Consider the following 19816-nt stretch of genomic DNA (forward strand, 5'->3'; position numbering starts at 1 on the left):
AGTTTAGTAAATTCTCAATAAACATTGAAATAAACTCAAAATGAAGATCTAACAGAAACTTTTTGAGGTCTAGTTCTCCGCTTGTAGTACAGCCTGTTAAAAGAAGTTGACTATGATTCAAAATTCGAAATTTCACCTTAATTTAATGCACGCCTCGTCAAAGTTTCTTAAGCCTTCATTTTTGTAAAATCAGAAAATTTTGACACCAAATTTTCTAAATTACTAGGCGATATTTCCATCTTAATTGAGCTATTCACATTTCTTAACTGAACTGTAATGCAACATACTTTGTCAGTAACATATTATAATATTTGAATACTTCTACATGTAACAAATATTAAAAATTTGGTGATAAACATAGTAAATATTTGAATTACTTATAAATGTTTTGGCAAAGCATATAGAAGAATATGCATAAATATGATATAATAAAATTAATTAAAATGGGAAATAAATTTTCAAGTAGTTGTAATATCTGAAATGAAAGATAAACCATTAAATATTTTTAGAAATAACATTAGAATGAATTGAAGTTTCCATGTAAAAATGTATAACAAGTAAGTTATGCAAGTTATTTTACAAATTAAAAACTTATTCAAAATTTTGTAAATATTGTCAAATTCCATTTCGTTTAAAAAAACTTACTGGTTTTCTTGAACAGCAGGGAACTTAGGATCCAATTCATGCAAAGGCTTTAATTCCACGTACAGCGGTTGACCTAATTCACCAACTTTCTTGGGAAATTCTGAGATTATTTCCAGTATATTTTCTACGGTTAAATCAACGTAAGTAAGAGGAGTAGTTGAATATGTCTGAACGCCGACTCTTACTTTGCCTCGAATAAATTCATCTTTCTCTATTTTTTCAATAGCTTCCTTCCATAATTCTAAAAAAAAATGGATGTCAGTTGCGGAGATTATCAAACATACACTTTTATATCTAATTAAACAAAGACTAAAATAATTTATTTTCCGTTTATCATAATTTCACTGCAGGGAAAGTAGCATATTTTTCTTCTGATTTTTTAAATAACAGTTATTCCATAAAGTTAGAATCCGATTTTGATTATTTAATTATGGCAAAGCAATCGAGGGCTATCTGCCTAACGAGAAGATACCTTCATGGAGGACTTTATAAAGGATATTGGCTCGTATCCAAATACACATGAGTGAAACCACGAAAACGCCATCCATCCATTCCCTATCCTTGAAACTACCATTGGCTCGTCCGACGTTCGGTCGTCCACAAATTTAGGAATAACTTGCAATTCTCTAAGTTAAAAGAGATTTTAGAAGACATTGCTTATAAATGTTTTGAATGTGAATAATCAAACACTTGATCTTTAAGCATCAGTTGGGAACGGGAGAACCCATCCATCATTCGGCTACCCTCATCTCTAATAGTGTTGCCCAGGATGCACGAAAAAATATTCCATCCCCGATTTCACACGAATGGATAATAAAAAATATCCGTGTATGCTTTGAGATTCGAACCCAGGCCTAATTATGTAGCAGCTCTCACCTCTAGTCATCTTGCTGAATAAGACAGTTTTCGTCTAACTTCGCATAATTGTAATACCTAAAATCAATTGTTATATCTTCAAGTAAGCAAGAAAAGTTCGCTCTAGACATTTCATGGTCCAATTAAAATAAGAATTACCAATTCATGCATAGTGATATTTACATACAGAGTACGATGTATCATGGCTCTTGGTCAAATTATCCATTTGAACTATTCAGTTCATCCTTAGGTAACACAAAAGTACTTTGCAATTCCCATGCTTAAAAGAAGTATATTTTCAGAGTTCAGTTTTTCTTTTATTAAATGGCAAGAATTCCTTTTGTTTTTGTTGAAAAAGGAAAACGAAATTATTTATATCATTTCCTTTTGATAGGCATTTCGCTGAAGTTCGATTCAAAGAATCCAAATAATTCAATTTTTTTTTTCAATTCGTGTTTAGTTTACACGTCGTAATTATGTCCGTGTAAATGCTATTTATTATTACAAAAAAATATCAAACATTGAGTTTAATATGCTATATCAAATACAAGTATAAACGTATATTACACTATTAAAACCCCATTTATTTAAGTTTTTTGTTAGACTCTCAACGAAACTGTTTTCTAACCTGCAATTAATTCTTAATCGGTAGTACTACAATGACGGAAACTGGAAATTTATGTCAGCTTTTATGTATTAAAATGCAATCTGAAAAACAAGGCGCTAAATTTAAATTTTATTTTAATTTCTTTCATTTAATAATAAATAGTAAAGTGTAACTTAGTAAATAATAAAGTGTAATATGGAATAAGTGAAAAGTGGATATGAACCAGTTTCCCTTAGAAAGTCCACCACGAATGCATCCCTTCCCTTAGGCAGACAGTCATCGAATGCTTTTCTATAATCCTATAACCAACCGATTAGTTATCTTCTGCTTAAGCAGATAGCCCTCGAATGCTTTTAAACTATCCTATATATCCCTTAGTTCAGATTAAATATTTGAATCAATTTTGCGAAATTGATTATAAATATGAACCTTTTTGCGAAATAATCCTAAATATGAAAGTAAATAACAAAGAACGAAGAAATTACTTCGAAAGCAAACAAAAATCGAAAAGAACTTCGTGTAAAAGTTTTAATTTTTATTAATATTCAGCTATTAGTTATTGTAAATTTCTTATCGACTTGTATACCTTATCACCTGAAATTGTTATATGGTAAAATAAATTATTACGCAATGTCTGTAAATTTCTTACAGATCTCTGTTTGCACTTTACTCGTATAGTATTATTAACTCACTATCTTAAAAATTCCTCAGAATGTGTCTATTTTAAAATCAACTTCCTATTTAGTTAACAAACTGGCTTTGTTGGCCCTTCTTCTATTAACTCTTAAAGTATTTAGTTACAGCTGTGTTACGTGTGCTGATTGAGCATCAAAAATAATTTAACACTGTTAATCATCACCGCAGAGTTTCTAAAATTTGAAATACTGCAGTCCTGTGAAAGAGCATAGGAAAAGATGAAAAACTAAATAATAAATATAAACGTATAATAAAGATATAAACATATAATAAATAATGAGTACTTAAGAATTAAATATATAAATAAATTAAGTTAAAGTAATAGTAAATAACAAATTAAATTAGTACGGAGGATAAAAGAATAATAAATATTTTAAACGGCCTTTTGGGGGAATAGATAATTTTGTTTCTTTGTCATGAATTCTAATCCGTAAATAGTTGTTCTCAACCCCTTTTTTTGCTCCATGCACCCCTTTCACCACTGCTAGAAAATTATTCATTCCCTTTCTCATTTCTAAAACTCTAAAAATAAGTGTATTTATTTATCTAGATTTAGAAGAAATTTTAACCTATTTTATAAATTAAACAACGAAAAGGCTAGAAAATATTGATAAATACCAAAACTTGAAAAAAAGTAGTTTTTACATTCATAAATTTGAAAATCCTCGGTGCATTCTTCATATGAATTAAAATATGAATAAAACTCGTAAATGAAACCTAAATTCGGCTTAAATAAAAGAATTTTTAAAGCTTCTGAAGACCTCTTAGTTAATTCAAATATAAAGATAATTTGCTTTACGTCTGTTTGAGTTATTGGACTAATTACCAGTTTCAGATCAAGTAAAACCCGGCTGATTTTGAATATATTTATTACGGCAAAGCTCACCTGGGTTATATGTGTGATGGCAAATATGCTTTAATGGAGGCTATTCCAAGAGAAAGTTTGCGTTCATGTTAGATGTGACATGATAGATTGCAGGTAATTGTTATATATAATTAAAGTAAAGCTCTCATGATTATATTTCAAGGAAATGAACCTTTGTAGAGGACATTCTAACTATAGTATTCACGTCAAATATTTGGAAAAGAGGAAACCGTTTTTGAAACCAGCCCCTATTCTTGGAATCCAAATCGGATCAAAAGATATGTATTTAGTTGCTTTGACCACTAATACAGATCTTACCACTAATCCTACATACTTTGACCACTAATCCTACGTACTTGTAGGTGTAACGTGGATTAGGAAATTCTCACCTCGTTTTGAATTGAAGAGTTCATGATAGAAAGAGATTGATCACTGTTCTTCCATGTTACAGAAACAAGAAAATTTCGTGGTGGTATTTCCAGTAACAAATAATTTCAATTGTACTTAAATTAGTATTCTACAAAATAACGCTATTATGTTAACGTTAAATGTTTAATTTAATGTTACCATTTCTCTTATTACATTCAGGTACTTCAGGTTCTTTGAAATGTGGAAATTTCCCATAGCAAGACAATAATTCTTATACAAAGAAAATTCTGTCACCTTAAAATTCATAACCGTATAACTAAGCTGACCTCTATTAATCAGTAGAGCGTCAGGAAAACTCAATAAAACTAAATATGTTTTCTTCCAGTAGTGTTACATAATTCATCCTTAACCATTCACTCGCCTAACCCTTGACAGGAATCTCACGAAATGTTATAAGGTATTTACCCCGCTTTCTTAGCGAGCCTTCGTGGTGTAGTGGTTTGCCCGCTCAGCACGTAATTGAGAGGTCTGCGGTTCGATTCTCGGCGAAGGCGTTGCTAATTTTTCATCTTTCCTGCTTCCAAAAAAATACCTAATGTCTTTGCAATGGGATTTCAGAAATGAACTTAAATATATCCGTTTACTTTCCCTTTCATTAAGGATCACTTGGGAGGTTTACAATCTGGGCAATTTGAAGCAAAAATACTTTCATCAGAGGGGCTTATTGTCCAATTTGCTAATTGCCTCGGTGTGCCGCTGCCCCGCTATCATTGACAAGGTAAGATTTAATGGTACTGGCAATGGCTTTTAATAAATTACATTAGTTTGGTCTATCTGTGGGAGGACTGTTTTGATAAAATATAAACTAAAGTGATGTAGGATGATAAACTGTCGAATCATAAAGTTAACAAGTAGAACATTAGAGGAAAAGCTCACGTATGCCAGGTTAGTATTTAAAGCTGAGAAAAACTATAAGAACTGAATTCTCACCCACTATTTCCGGTCCTACTTGCCCAGTCACTCCAAGAACGGATGCCAAAGTTTTCCTCACTGCTTCAATGTCACCAGGTAAGTCACATTTCAGTCGGAGAAAAATTGCGTTCCAGCCTCCATAAATAATAGAATTTACATAGTGGGTCTGCGTATCTTCAAGTCGGTCTGTCCAGTTGGAAACGAGGCTTGCATCTGGTTTCAGATCTCTGCGAGTCTAAAATATTTGAGGGAATTAATGCTATTATGTATTACCAAATATTAATACAAAGGAAAGGCTGGGTCCTATAAATCTGTAGGCACACCAGCGGCCGAGCGGTAAAGTCGCTGAACACTGGTAGTTCGGTCCGAGGTTCGAATCCCGCGAATGGGCTGGCTGCATGGGTGTTTTCGTGGTTTTCCCCATGTGTAACGTGTATACGAGCCAGTTTCCCTTAGAAAGTCCTCCACGAAGGCATCCCTCCCCAGTAGATAGCCCTAGTGTGCTTTGCCATAATTAAATACACACACACACACACACTATAAATCTGTTAACCTTCCAAAAACTCATAAAAAATCCAAGCGTTCATACAGCGAAGGCTTGATTTTTATGAGTTTATAAAAATCATAAAAACTCATTAAACTCATAAAAAATCAAGCATAAAATATTAATTCATTAATTTTACTTACAAGAGGAAATATGTTTCTCAAGAAGAAAACTAATATTTCAAATTCTTATCATGGATAAGATTTTATTATAAAGCTTCAAAACATTTTTAACAAAAGCATCGTTTGTTATTAATATGAAATAATAAATTAAATAAATTAGTGTATTTCGCAGATAATTCAGGTTTTTTATCACACGGATTTTGAATTGTGCTTTCATTTCTTATTCATATGATATTCCTTGGAACAACAGGTTTACTGGCTAATTGATGATGTAGACAAAAATTATCTACATCATCAATTAAAATTGTATGTAGATAAAAATTATCTTCCTTAATAAGGATAATTTTGTAGAGGCCATTTTAACGGAAATTAGTTCGTATTATTGTAACGGTAGATAACGGCAACGTGAAAGTGAGAAAAGCAATGAAACCTTTTGTAACCAGTACGTTCATTAAAATGTCGGGCGAATTTTTGGTGCAGTAATCTTACCCAAATAACCATTAGTAACGCTCTCTAGGATCGACCCCCTATGCAAATTTTAATTTACTTTTGCGTCAATACCTTTTCAATAATTAAATTTTAGCAAATGAAAAATATTATAACTGATTAAAAAAGCATATTTTTAAATGGTATATATAAAAAGACATAAATCGATTAAATGCTCTAAAAACTTCAAAAATATTGGTAAATTTATCCTTCGGTTTTAAATTGTATCGAAATTATTTTTAAAAGGAAATATGATTTGGTAATACTAAAACTTTAAGTGATGTAGGAATTTATCATATTTTTAGAAGCTACCTATTATGTATTCACACTTTTATTAATCATTTTAAGTGTGAATTTTAAGTACCATCAAAGGAAATGATGAGAATAAGAATGAATTAGTCCCAAATTAAAGTTTGGAGCAAAGAATGCGACATTTAATGTTATGATAAAAAGATAACCTTCGAGAACTGTATCTTTATCATTTTCATTAAACAAGGAAAAGGCTTTCGTTGTAGAATATTCATTTCACTTTCCATTTTCTAACTGTAGTAATACGTTCTGATCTATTTCCCATCCTTAGATGACAGAAGTTGCTTAGTTTCTTTTCATTATTTTTCTTATTTCCTCCATTACAGAAGGCGTCACGATTAGCTACAAGTAAGTTCTCGAAGATTCGTCAATTTATTTTTATTGTCTCTATCTTTCATTTACTTGCAACTTAAACAAAACAACAGTTTCGAATCGCTGAACACCCTTCTACTAAAACAAAAATCTACTCAATTATATTTTCATGCAGATTTTTGATTATTTTACAAGAAATTTAAAATATTAGAAATTTAATATTTCTGAAAAGGTTACTGTGGAATTGGTTTCAAATGTATATATATAGTCTGATAATTTCAAATAAACTATGAACTATTGCAATATCATATACATACATATACAGGGGTTGGACAAAGTATGGAAACACCTTTAAAAAAACATGTTTCTTTGCTTAATACGGTGTAGGAAACCCGTTGGCATCCAAAACAGCTTGCAGTCTTCTCGGAATGGATAAATACAGTTCCTGTATGTTTGCCAAGGGAATATTATAGCATTCTTCCTGCGAAACGGTGGCAAGTTCAGATAACGATGTTGGCGGTGGATAACGAGAACGCACTTTCCGTTCCAATGTAGACCACAAAGGTTCGATAATATTCAGGTCTGGTGACTGTGGTGGCCAGGGGAGATGGGACAACTCATCCTCGTGCTCAGAAAACCAGTCCTGAACAATGTGAGCTGTGTGAACAGGGGCTTTGTCGTCTTGGAAGACACCATCACCATCGGGGAACAAATTTTGTACCATGGGATGAACTTGATCGGCCAAAATGTTCACATAAGTCTTGGCAGTCATGTACCCTGACACAGTTATCATGGGGCTAGCAGAGAACCACGATATGACTGCCCAAACCATAACAGAACCCCCTCCATGTTTCACTCTTGGCAACAAGCAGTCTGTATTATAGGCTTGAGATGGCGTTCTCCAGCCGTAAACTTGGCCAGAAGTGGGAAACAATGTGAAAGAAGACTCGTCAGACCATATTACTCGCTTCCACTGCTCTATAGTCCAGGCTTTATGACTTAAAGACCACCTTTTCCTGTTACGGGTATTAGCATCACTAATGAGTGGCTTCTCAATTGCAGCACGGCCAGCAATTACCTATTTATGAAGCTCCCTTCTAATTGTTTTGGTACTCGCAGGGTTCGGTAACACAACATTCATTTCAGCAGTAACTTTGCAGCTGTGGTCTTCTTATTTTTCGTCACAATTGCCCTTAATGATCGTCTGTCACGATCACTCAGGGCACACTTTCGTCCGCGCTGTGATATACGCGGAATAAATCTTCGATACAGTATCTCTTGAAACGCTAAACACCTCGGCTACCTTGCTTACGGAAGCACCTACCATACGTGCTCCAACAATTTGCTCACTTTCGAAGTCTGTTAACTCTGACATAATGCAATAACAACCTCACATAACAGTACTCCGACAACAACTGAACTGTTTAGCACATTTACGAAGTTGTATAGGTGGCGTCAGTAGTCAAAAACGCCAGCGCCACCTACATATTTCATTAAAATCAATCTTTCTTTTCAAACATGCATTTCACAAGGTGTTTCCATATTTTTGTCCATCCACTGTATATACAAAATATATCACTTGCAATTTCATAAATACCATGAGCTATTTCAGCATAAAAATAGCTTTATTTATAATTATTATAAATTATATAATCTAAAGTTAATTTCTTTGTTTTAATTTAAAATCTCTCTTACTTTAAAATACATGTGATTGATTATCTTAAGTCTCCTAATCTCTATCCATTTTAAGATTGGCTCTTGATTGATTTATTGAAAACGCTTAAAAGAGTGGTACCTAGTATTTGTTAAATGTCTTAATTGCATGAAAGAGATTGCTATAAACTCGATAATTCGCATTTACATTATCTGAAGAATATAATAATTAAACTGTAATTTACTTTACTTCAGATGTCTATCATATGTTTTGATATTAAATTTTGATTTCATATTGGCATTTTAAAACAAATCTCATGTAAAACGCTTCCCTAGAACCAGAGTTATGGTAAAAATGGATTCTAAGCATTTGCCATTTAAAGGTTCAGGTGATCTGTTTACATTTTGCATTTCAGCAAATTTCTGGCATTAAATTTCTTGAACATTTTTGTATATAATTTTATCCAAGTGTTTAGTTACACATGATAGAAAAATAACTTAGTTAAAGAATAAAAGTACTGTCAGATCCAATATTTTTATTCCTGTAACAAAGAAAAAAGTTAACATTTTTTCTTGAATATAATTTGAAAGCATTTATGATTTTAATCATTTCTTAAATGCCTTGAGAAATTTTAAATGAGCTTAATAACTGCTTTTCTAACTGATAATTGCTCTTCATTCAGTTTATTGAATTCCATTTTGGAAAATAAATAATGACTTCAGTTTTTATTTTCAGTTTAGCTTATGGTCTGATTGCATTTCCATGTTAATACGGGCATGGGAGTGCTCTTGATTGATAGTAGAATATAGGATGAAGTTGGCTTAAATGAGAGTCTTAAGTCTTCATAAAGAACTTTCAGTGGAAGGCTTACTTGATAAACTCTCGGAAGAGACACAACAAAAAAGCTTGTATCTGGAGTTTGCATACTAATGGTGAAATCAACGCAAAAGGTTTAACTTCCTCATACTATTTTTAGAAGATTTAAGACTTTCTACAGGCAGCAATTCTCAGTAACAAACGGAGTGTAGTATAGTACAAGTTATTTTATAGCTGTAGACTTTTTCAGTTATCCAGGGGAAAAGGCTAAGGTAGTTCAGCAGTTGCATTAATTGTTAGAAAAAAATTATAAATAAATACTATATTATCCTATTGGTTTTGAAGGAATAGATAGGATTCTTTGTCATCATATAATATGATCTTTAAATAGTTTTTAACTATATAAATTTCTTAAAGTACAGCGCTTTTCATGTATTTTTTACTTCTATAGGATAAAATTTTAAAACGAATTCTGATGTATTTAAATACATTCCGAAATATTTAGTTTATACCTTATGATGATGAAAATCTTGAAACCAGAAAAAATTGGATTAATTTCTATACTTTTAAAGTGTATTCTATGTTATGAAGGCAAACTCTGAGACGAGTAATATATAGTGCAAAATAATCAGAATTATTATAAACATTAGAAAATTCGTCTCTACCTTGTCATTCATATTGATGTTTTCAAAATTATTCCGAAGTTATTAATTAAAGATCATATTCATTTTAACGTACTGAAGGATTATGCTCATAAGCGCGTAAAAAAGTATATATGATTTTACCGTTTGAATCACAGTAAAGATGGCCACCATGACACTATCATATTTCCATATAGTATCCTTTAAAACTCCATCCAAGCCCATTATTCCAGAAGTTGAACTCAAATAGTTGCCTTTGATTCGCAGCACAATGTCCACCGGGATACCCATGGTAGGGTAAGGGTATGTGTTGTCTTGAAATACATAGTACCTGGTACTCGTTATATTCAAAGGGGTCTGGAATATAATAAATGTTACTGAGTCATAATGCAGACCTCATGGAACTGTGAGACACTTCTTTATAAAGAAACAATAATTTGAAATCAAAGATCTTACATTTCATTTCAAAAAAAAAATAATATTTCAATTACGTTGTCGCTATAAGAAAGTCTTTTTAAATGTGATCGCATTCTTTAAAGTATTCCTTATTATTTAAGAATTTAATCGCATCTACTTTTGATTCAAAATTTCTTAAATCCTACTGTAGGAGAAAAACTGAAATACTTTGGAAATCACACTTCAGTATATCCGTATTTTATATACCGTTTTTCAATATTTCCACATTTCATTTACTGAAGCTTGGTAATCATATATCCCACATGTTTAATATATCTATAAATTACATGTATTTAGCTTCTAAAGTAAATAATGTTACCTAAAAAGAAGGACGAAATTTCTAAGTACCACATATACCTGAAAATAAGAAAACATAAGATGCATCGTAACTTCGAATTTTCAAGTTTTTGAAAAACAAGAGGTCATATAGATATGATGTGATGCAAGTTTTATATATAAAGGGTATATTTTTGCTGGTATAAATAAATATTTTTTACTTTTGAAATAAATATTAATGGATCAGTGGTAAATTATCTTAGTACATTTTAACATTAGATTGACGGGTATGATATTCAGAAATCAAACCATGAAAATTAATTTCAGAAATGGATTTCAAAGAAAGCACATCCTCTTACATTCTTAGTCGAAACGGAATTTCTGTTGTGTTTAATTTGTCACTTAAGCAGTCTATCACTAAATGAAATAGGAACTTCAATGCCTGAGATTTTACAGAAAAATAAGGAGATCAAAAGTTGGAGATTAGAATGAATATTACCTGTTAATATCCAAAATTTGTAACCATTGGAAAATAGACATTACATTTATTTTTTAATATACTTCATTAGACACAAGTTTTTGACATGATTTAACTTTAGAGATGTCAAGTTATGATTAGAAGTGAAAAATTATAATAAATTAAATTATTAAATTGTATAGGAAAAAGGTTTTACAACCAATAATATAAATTATTTTAATTCTCATAAGAAGGATATATCAATTTATGATTATACTTTTCTTTATTCTCAATTTATGATTCTCAATTTATGATTATACTTTTTATTAAATGTCTGAAATGCATTCATAACTGAATGCCTTTGATATGTATGATTATTATATTTTTAAAAATATTAGACTCCTCTGTGAAAAATATTTACATATTCATTATCAATTATTCCTATCGAATGAGTAACTGAAGTAATTACCGTGTTTATAAAATTATTTATGTGGCCTTTCAGTTAGTTGAGTTAGCGCTTTTATTTTATATCTTTTCTAATATTAAACGGTTAATAGCTAAAGTATTGACATTTGTTTAGATACGCATGCATGTACTTGCTTTGGAGTAAGGAGAAAACTAGAGGAGAGAAACTGTTTTATTAATATACCTAATTATTGTTTATGCTTGTTTATTGTATTTGTTATTTATTTTAGTATGTTATAAGTTTACTTCTTGTCATTTATTATATTTTAATATCTAATGAAATTAAGTTTATTGTTAAAAAATTAAAAGAAATGTTATTAAGAAGCTTATTCTCAGTTTATTACAGGAATTTGAAAAGTACCCTGTGATGTTGTGTAGCTTTCAATGTTTACTTTAGAACCTGGCTGTCTACCAGACGCCTGGAAGATAAACAAATCTTATAATTTGTATAATAGCAAGAATCTCTAACCTGGTGAATGATAAATTTCGTGTTATCAAAGCATAAGATACCTCTTTTCAAATTCGAAAAGACAAAGACTCTGGCTAAAAACGCTTCTAATGTCAAGCAAAAAAAAAAAAAAAACACTGCTGTAAATCCCACTTCTACATATTCTGTTTGATAACTGCACTTGTCCTCAAGTATTTTTGTGATCATGATTGACCTAGCAATGGACAAAACGATAAATTTCTTTTCAAATCCTCTTCAAAATTTAAAAAGCCTTTGAAGGACTTCAGACTATCAACTTGAGAATATCTTCCTTAAATTCTAGAGAAACTTTTCTAATAACTACATGCTGTTTTCTTACTATAGAAATCTTAACAACTAATATTGTTTTCAGATTCATCTCACTACCATATGTAAGTATCAAAAGCTAAATATATCTAATTTTAAGAGCCATATTATTGAAATTTCGAAATAAATTTGACTTTTTAAGACTTCTAAATTTATTGATGATTTTAATTTAATACTACTTTATATCTTTAAGTTTCACTTAAATACTACCAGTTATAAGAATTAAAGATGTACGTTTCTTGTTGTTAGCTAGAAAAGTGAATAAGGTAAAAGATTTTTATAATGAAATTTTATATTAAATTTTATTTTTTATGTTAAATGTTATTTTTTATGTAAATTTTATTGTTTAAAATCAGAACTAAAATTCGCACGTACTTCTATGTAGTCTTGATGATCGTAAATATCACCTCCAACAGTATAAGTTGTCAAGTCTATGGTCCGACCCAGAAACATGGACAGTAGAAAGGGCAGTACAATGCTCGTCATGATGTGGCTGAAATAAGATTAGTATAAATAAAAAGTTGCATGAATTTCTGACAAGCATTTTCAAATTTATTGACATGTGTTCTATGAAATGACATTGTATTATGAACATTATATTTTATTGACATGTATTATGAAATGTATTCTAGTATTTTCTTATATTTTGATAAAGAAATCCCGATTCGAAAGATATACTAAGCAAAATTTTACTCTATAACACTTCTCTTACATCTTCTTTTAAATGATGTTTCGAATTTAAAAGTAAACAAAACGCTAAAAACCTAAGTTTTAAAACTGTACACTATGCAACTGTAATCTACTTTCAGATGGACCTATTTTGCATAACTAATTATTAATCTAAGGCAGAAATTCGATCACAAAGAAGAAAAGTTATTATTTTGAAATAAAAATACTGAAGCATGCAGACTGAGTGAACTTTACAATATGATAAACTTTATTGCATAAACCAACGTTTTCTTAGAGCCCGAACTTACTGTCCTCCTAGATTTGGTACAAAAGACAAAAATAAAATTCAAATTAGCTGGGGCCGCATATCACACTGTAATTGTCTCTCTCAGACTTTGGAAATTACACATGACAATCGTCCATTACCATTTCTTCCGCCACTGGCATTTTATAATATATATTCCCGGTTGCTTGTACTTACGTAGGAGTTGTTTGACATCCTTCTTTTGTGATACATGTTAGTAGTTATCCCTGTTATATAATGTCCTTTGCACATACTGAAGATATGGCTTCGGCCTGGATCTTTGAAATGAAAGAGACGCGGTGATGCCCTTTATTTAGACAATGCTTTAATATACAATGCTTCATTTAGACAAAGTTTTTAATGAATCTGTGTGTGATTGTGATATTAGTATCAGTTTGTCATTAAAGAAACATTTAGTGATAATCCCAGCTGTTCAAAGAAAGTTAGCTCTACAATATGATGAGAATTCCTCCGAAACTTGATTTACTTGATGTGGCAATGTGAATGAACTAAAAACCTCAGTAAGTTGTACGTTTCGAAGAACTAGCAAACAGTTGCATGAAACCTTCGGAACTGAAACGACGCCTAGAGACGAAATACCAAGGGTAAAAAGTAAAGATGTTGAATTTTTCACCGATATGTTGAAGAACTCAACAAAAAAATCAAAGCTATTTCTAATATAAATTCTGACACTAAAACGGACTGTTGCGAATTAAGACGCCTCCTCTGTGACGTCACTGTGTTGAACTGTGAACTCACAACGCAGATGGCTCGCTGAAGGAGAGACTCGCACATCGTGCTGGATTTTAAAAATTTCACTTAGACGTTCAATGTATCCTTTAACCTTATGTATATTTTCGCTCACATTAAAACGTGTTTTTGTGCGAACATGTATTGGTCATTTGTATTAATATCTCTTGAAGTGTTGCAATAAAGAGGAGAATTGCCCAGTGGCCAAAGAAACACACGGAGGACAAGGCAAGCATTTTTGTATGTTTTACAACCTACACTGCAAGTCTTCCCATCGCGGAGATCGAGATAACCTATTTTACAAGTGAGACGTTAATACTTCCAGTTACGAAAGATATTGTTTGATTTCATACCACTCTCAAATAAACAATTACACGCAGAGTCAGTGACATAGTTTGTAACATAGAATACGGACTTACCAACAAAACAAAATTTTTAGTGACAAAAGTCTATTTTACTTACTTCGAAAATGCGAGACAACAGAAATTTCGAATAAGTTACAATTGATTTAATAGGTCAGCTAGGAGTTTAACAATACCTTTCATGAAGATATGATATTTTCGAAGACTCTCCCATCTTTTACAACTAGAGAACAAGTTTTTAAAGTGCTAAATGAATGAATGCAAGAGTATGAAATTGACTGGAAAAGTGTGCAGGTTTTTTCGGATAGGGTTCGTGCACTTACCGGGTAGGTATAGTGGCGTTGTAGCTAAGGTTGGAGCTGTGACATCTCATGTTACATGGACTTATTATTTCTTTCACAAGCAGCTTTAACTACCAAAAGTATGTTATCAAAATTCAGAACCTTGTAAGAAAACAGCATTACAATAATCAACTTTATTAAGTTAAAGCCGCAGAATCAGAAGTCCTCCGAACAACAGAATATTTTCATTCTTATGTTATGACATGGATAGCGAGTACAGAAAGCTTCTTCTTCATTTAGTTCGCTGCCTTCTCACTGGGTAAGATACCCTCCAGGTATTCAAAGTTCTTGAATTGAGACAAAAAATCTTGTTATTTTAAAACGGAATTAACGAAGATTTTATACTTTTTTTCCCTTTGGTGAGATCTGGCTAAATATTTTGGCACATCTTTCAAATATATTCTCAAAACTAATTCATTAAATCTCTGTGAACAGGATAACTCTTTGACTGTTCTCTATGTTCATGGGAAAAAGAGGTTTTGCTTGTGGGTTAGCCGTGTACAAATTAACACGTATGTACAAACACGTACGTACAAAATGTACGTATTACAAAGAAATTTTTCATATTTTCTAGACTTGGAATTTTTTTAGTAGAAAATGATATCATTACTCTAGAGAATTATACAGGGACTCATGTTAACATCTCAAAATACTGAGGCCGCAATTTTAAATTTGTTTCTAACTGGTAAATATAAGGAATTTGTTTGTGATCCTTCCCAATGCGATACTGAAAATAGCAAAATGTCATTGGATGAAAGAGAGCAGTTTAATTTAACTTTTGAATTATACCAAACTTAAAATGAAATTTCAAGTAGAAGGTATCGTAAATTTCTGAACATCATTAGCATTGAAAACAAATTGTAGTGAACTGTACAACGATGTTTTAAAAAGTACAATTCAATATACTTATATCTGTGTATGAGAGAGTTTTCAACATAAATTCAAGCAAGGTACCGAAATTGAATTGATGTGTGAGTCGATCTCAAACATAAATTTGTAGCTTACATCTAAATACAGGTCATCTATCTCATTAATGTAAGTTCTAACGTTTATTAATATTTTGTTAATAAGAGAAATATTATCCAAACTTTGACACTTTTGAGTTGTTAAAAACAAATATAAATCTTCATCTACTCTGCTGTCAATTAAAATTGCTGTACCATGAGGGCTGTTTGCAACAAACGTCAAATTTGTATAAAAAGTACTACATGCTGAGATATACAACTGATCAGCATTCCAGCGCATGCGTTTAAAGCATGTATGGATAACACCATCTATATTTTATCTAAATGAGAAGATTTCAAACAAATTCCTTATATTTACCAGAAGATTTCTCAATTAGAAATCGCAATTGAACATCATTGATTGTTTTCATAAAGTTCATGTTATCATCCCTCATACGAGAAGGAGAATTTCTTACTAGCACTTGGAATTCGATCGCGGCAGGACGGTGGCATATCGAGACTGCGGTTATCGTTCCGCTTGATTACTGTTCGTGATGGTGCGGATCTCATAAATATCAAATGGATGTGGAATCGATCATATTTATCTCAGCGGCCCAGAGCACTAACACCCAAGAAAACGAGTATCTTGTCCTCCTGTCCTTGAGAGATCCTACAGCTACATCATGTCCCCTGAGTCAGGAACTGGTTAATGTAGATGAGGATCCGTATAGACGATAAGGACGATAATGATAATAATGCAGGACGATAAGGATACGCACAGACAGTGAAACCACATCTGCTGTACCATGGACTGTTAGCACGGCCTCCCTTGCTTACAGTGGTACACCGAAAGACGCGCTTACACCGGTACGCCTAAAGACGACATTAGGCACAGGAGTAACACCACTTTGTCTTTTCAGACTAATCCCAGTTCTGAGTGCAGCTTCACGATGAACATATCCGTGTATGAAGGTAACGAGAATAGCAAATGTTGCCAGTTTGCATTCGTCAAAGTCATTATGGGCTCAGCATCCGGGGTGCTAATGGGTACACATCCCAGTCATCTCTTGTTCAAATAGCCAGTAATGCGGACGTCTACGATTACGTTCTGATGTTTAGGGTAACTCGAAATCTTCAACTGTTTATTTCATGCTTAGTCTCTTCACAGAAAAGCTAGTTAAAAACTGATATAGAATGTTACCCTCTTTGAATCTGGTCTATTGTATTTTGCATTTTATATGAATAATTCCTCTCTCCAACCAAAGGTTCTTTGCGGCAAAGGAAAATAACTTGGATTTATATTTATTTTAACTAATAATTTAAGGTTTTATTTGAAACTTCCCTATAAGCCTTCATTCCCCTAATTGTCAGTGCCAGAGTAGTTAAATGTTGTAGCGCACGTGAGCTTCTAAAACGCAGTGTGTAGTCCATCAAAATGAACATATCCAAGACGAAACAATATTCTTATATATGGCTTTTGTGAGTTCTGTAAAATGGGAATGATGAAGAAATATACAGAGTTGTCATAAAAAGACTTCCCCAATATTTGAACCCCTAGCAGCCTATCTGTTCAAATAATAGAAATAAAATTGCAGGTATCGTCGTTTGAAGGTATGCGCTCAAGATTGAGATGATTTTAAACAATAAAGCTCTCACAGATACGGTTACAGTGGGAATCAATGACAACAAAAAAGAGCAAGAGGGGAGACTTGTATAGGAATTACATTCCTCGATTTCATGTGTAGACTTTAGATTTCAGATAATCTCAGACCAAGAAGTGCACAGGAGTAATTTCAGGGGATCGCGGTGGCTACAAAACTACAGTGTTACAGAAGATGACTCTGTCTTGAAACGTTGCAGACACTGAAGACTTTTTTAAAAGTGTACAACGCGTTTAATATTTTTCTTCCTCTCCCATCTTGTGTTTTTATGCTCTAATTTTCAATGCGTGTATCGTTCCAAAGCCATGTATGGTTTTACAATGCGCTGATCACTTACGCAGGAAAAACGTGAGTGTTGCCGTTCGAAATTTTTTTATTATAACTGTAGCCATGAGAGCTCTGTTGTTTTAAATCATCACAATCTCGAGCGCATAACTTTACATTACAATACCTGAAATTTCACTTCGATTGGTTGAGTGGATTTCATATATCGGGGAAGTATTTTACGACCACCCTGTATGAAAAGTTCGTAGGGTTTTTGAAGGACACTATCTGTGACATTCTAATAGTCTAAAATTATGGAGCAATTCGTTGAATTATAGGTAGCTGTAACGTCCAGAATGAAATTACTGAAGGTTTTTGCCAAAAATATTGGAATAATTATTTTGTATTGTTTCGAGATGTTCAATAATTTGATTCTTGTAAACAAAATGAATCATGCTACCGTTCTTATGGTCTCAACTGACTACACTGGATTTCTTTCTCTTTCAATACATAGATATAAAATTCTTTTCACACACACTTGTAATTTTGTCAAAATGTAGCAGTACTGCAAAAGTAAGGAATGAAGATTAATTATAGAGACCAATTAAATTATTAATTATGAATAATAGCGACCAATTAAATTATTAATAATAGAGACCAAGATTTATAATAAACCAATAATACCGAAGAAGTAATGTGTTCCTTTATTAAGAATCCTCAGCATGGTTAAGTAATATTTATCACGTAAGAAATTTGCTTCTGATATGAAAGAAACTAATCATGTGAGATATAAATATATATGCAAGCTAAAGAAGTATTTTATTATAACTTTCTTAAATTTAATTTGCAATAATCCCTTAACTTTCTATTTGAATTTTTTCCTCTTTATGCCTAAAAACTGTAATTGCTTAACCTCTCTGATATGAGTTATATTTTCGCCACTATACCTACTGTATCACTATAAGCTAAAATTTTTTATCAAGGAGAATAAAGAATTACTAAAATGCGTGTATCACGACTGCAGCTACTCTTTGCGCATTTTCATATTACCAACATTTAAATCATTACACATACACACACACACACACACATACATGTATATATACACCGGATTTCATGTTATGTATACATACTTATACATGTCTTACATGATAATAACATGAGTAATATAAATTAAATCAATTTTTTTTAAATATTAAAAAATACGAATATGTTGAATTAATTATACATGTAATAATAAATTGATTTATATATATATATATTTATTTAATTTGAATTATGCATAGATAATTTTTCCATTATCCTCTTAAATTAATTTAGTTTAAGAATGGTTCTCAAAGTAGATCATATCTAAGGCACATTTTGGAGAAATTTTTAATTTTCAAATTTAGTAAATAGCAGACATAAAATATTCATAAATAAATATTTCTTTTGCGACACCTTTTGCAGCTGCAATATAAAATAAATCTAAACTGCCCAAACTCCTAATCGTGCTTAATTTGTCAGAAAGTAAAAATTTAATACAGAACTTTCATGAATTCTTTAGGGGAAAAAACCAAATTATTTAAATCTCACTATCCATAATTTCATTTTATACGATCATATATCTCTTTTCGGTTCAGAAATACAGCTTTAATCCTTACGAAAATCATTACATTTGTTTTCTTATAGAAATTAATATGCAAATTACGTCTGACTCACCTTTCGAAGATCGGAGTTTAGGATAAAAAAATTGTTAGTCTGACCTCCGACCAAATTCAGATTCATACGCATATATATACAATAATTTTACCACCTGTTGCTAACTGATAATATAAAGAACATCTGCAATTTTTTCCTGTTTTGTTCACCGTATCACTATTATTAATATCAGACATAGAAAAAAATGGACTTTAAAGCCTTAAATTGAAAAAAAATGATAAAATCGTTTATTTCCTTTTTATCTAAAATTTCTGCATGCTTTATCTTTTACACTTAATATTTAAATCTAAAACTATGCAATTCTAACCAAGATATTCAAACTTATGCCATAATTTAATACCAAAGTCGAAAAACACCAAAATAGTAATTCTGATTTATAAAACTATTCATGGTAATCTGAAAGTTCATCTTAAGACTTGTTACTTATCTTTTTTAATGGATTTAAACGTAAATCTCTATGATTTGTGCTGAATTACCTCA

The 19816-nt window shown here is 31.5% G+C and overlaps 1 protein-coding gene across 1 annotated transcript in view; it reads right to left on the reverse strand.

Moving 5' to 3' along the window:
• The window catches only part of LOC118184899 (uncharacterized), a 32977-nt gene extending 13503 nt beyond the window's left edge, over positions 1-19474 (reverse strand). Inside the window, exons 1-5 of the mRNA XM_085816880.1 lie at positions 19337-19474; positions 12716-12833; positions 10038-10250; positions 5028-5244; positions 646-886 (exon numbers count right to left, since the gene is read on the reverse strand). Coding sequence (XP_085673006.1) covers positions 646-886; positions 5028-5244; positions 10038-10250; positions 12716-12826 — 782 coding nt within the window. The 5' untranslated portion in view covers positions 12827-12833; positions 19337-19474. The remainder of the gene's footprint in view (positions 1-645; positions 887-5027; positions 5245-10037; positions 10251-12715; positions 12834-19336) is intronic.
• Positions 19475-19816: the final 342 nt, after the last annotated feature.

This window comes from Stegodyphus dumicola, chromosome 5, assembly GCF_044657685.1.
Source record: "Stegodyphus dumicola isolate Sdum_Otavi_A_Nest chromosome 5, ASM4465768v1".
Taxonomy (NCBI): domain Eukaryota; kingdom Metazoa; phylum Arthropoda; class Arachnida; order Araneae; family Eresidae; genus Stegodyphus; species Stegodyphus dumicola.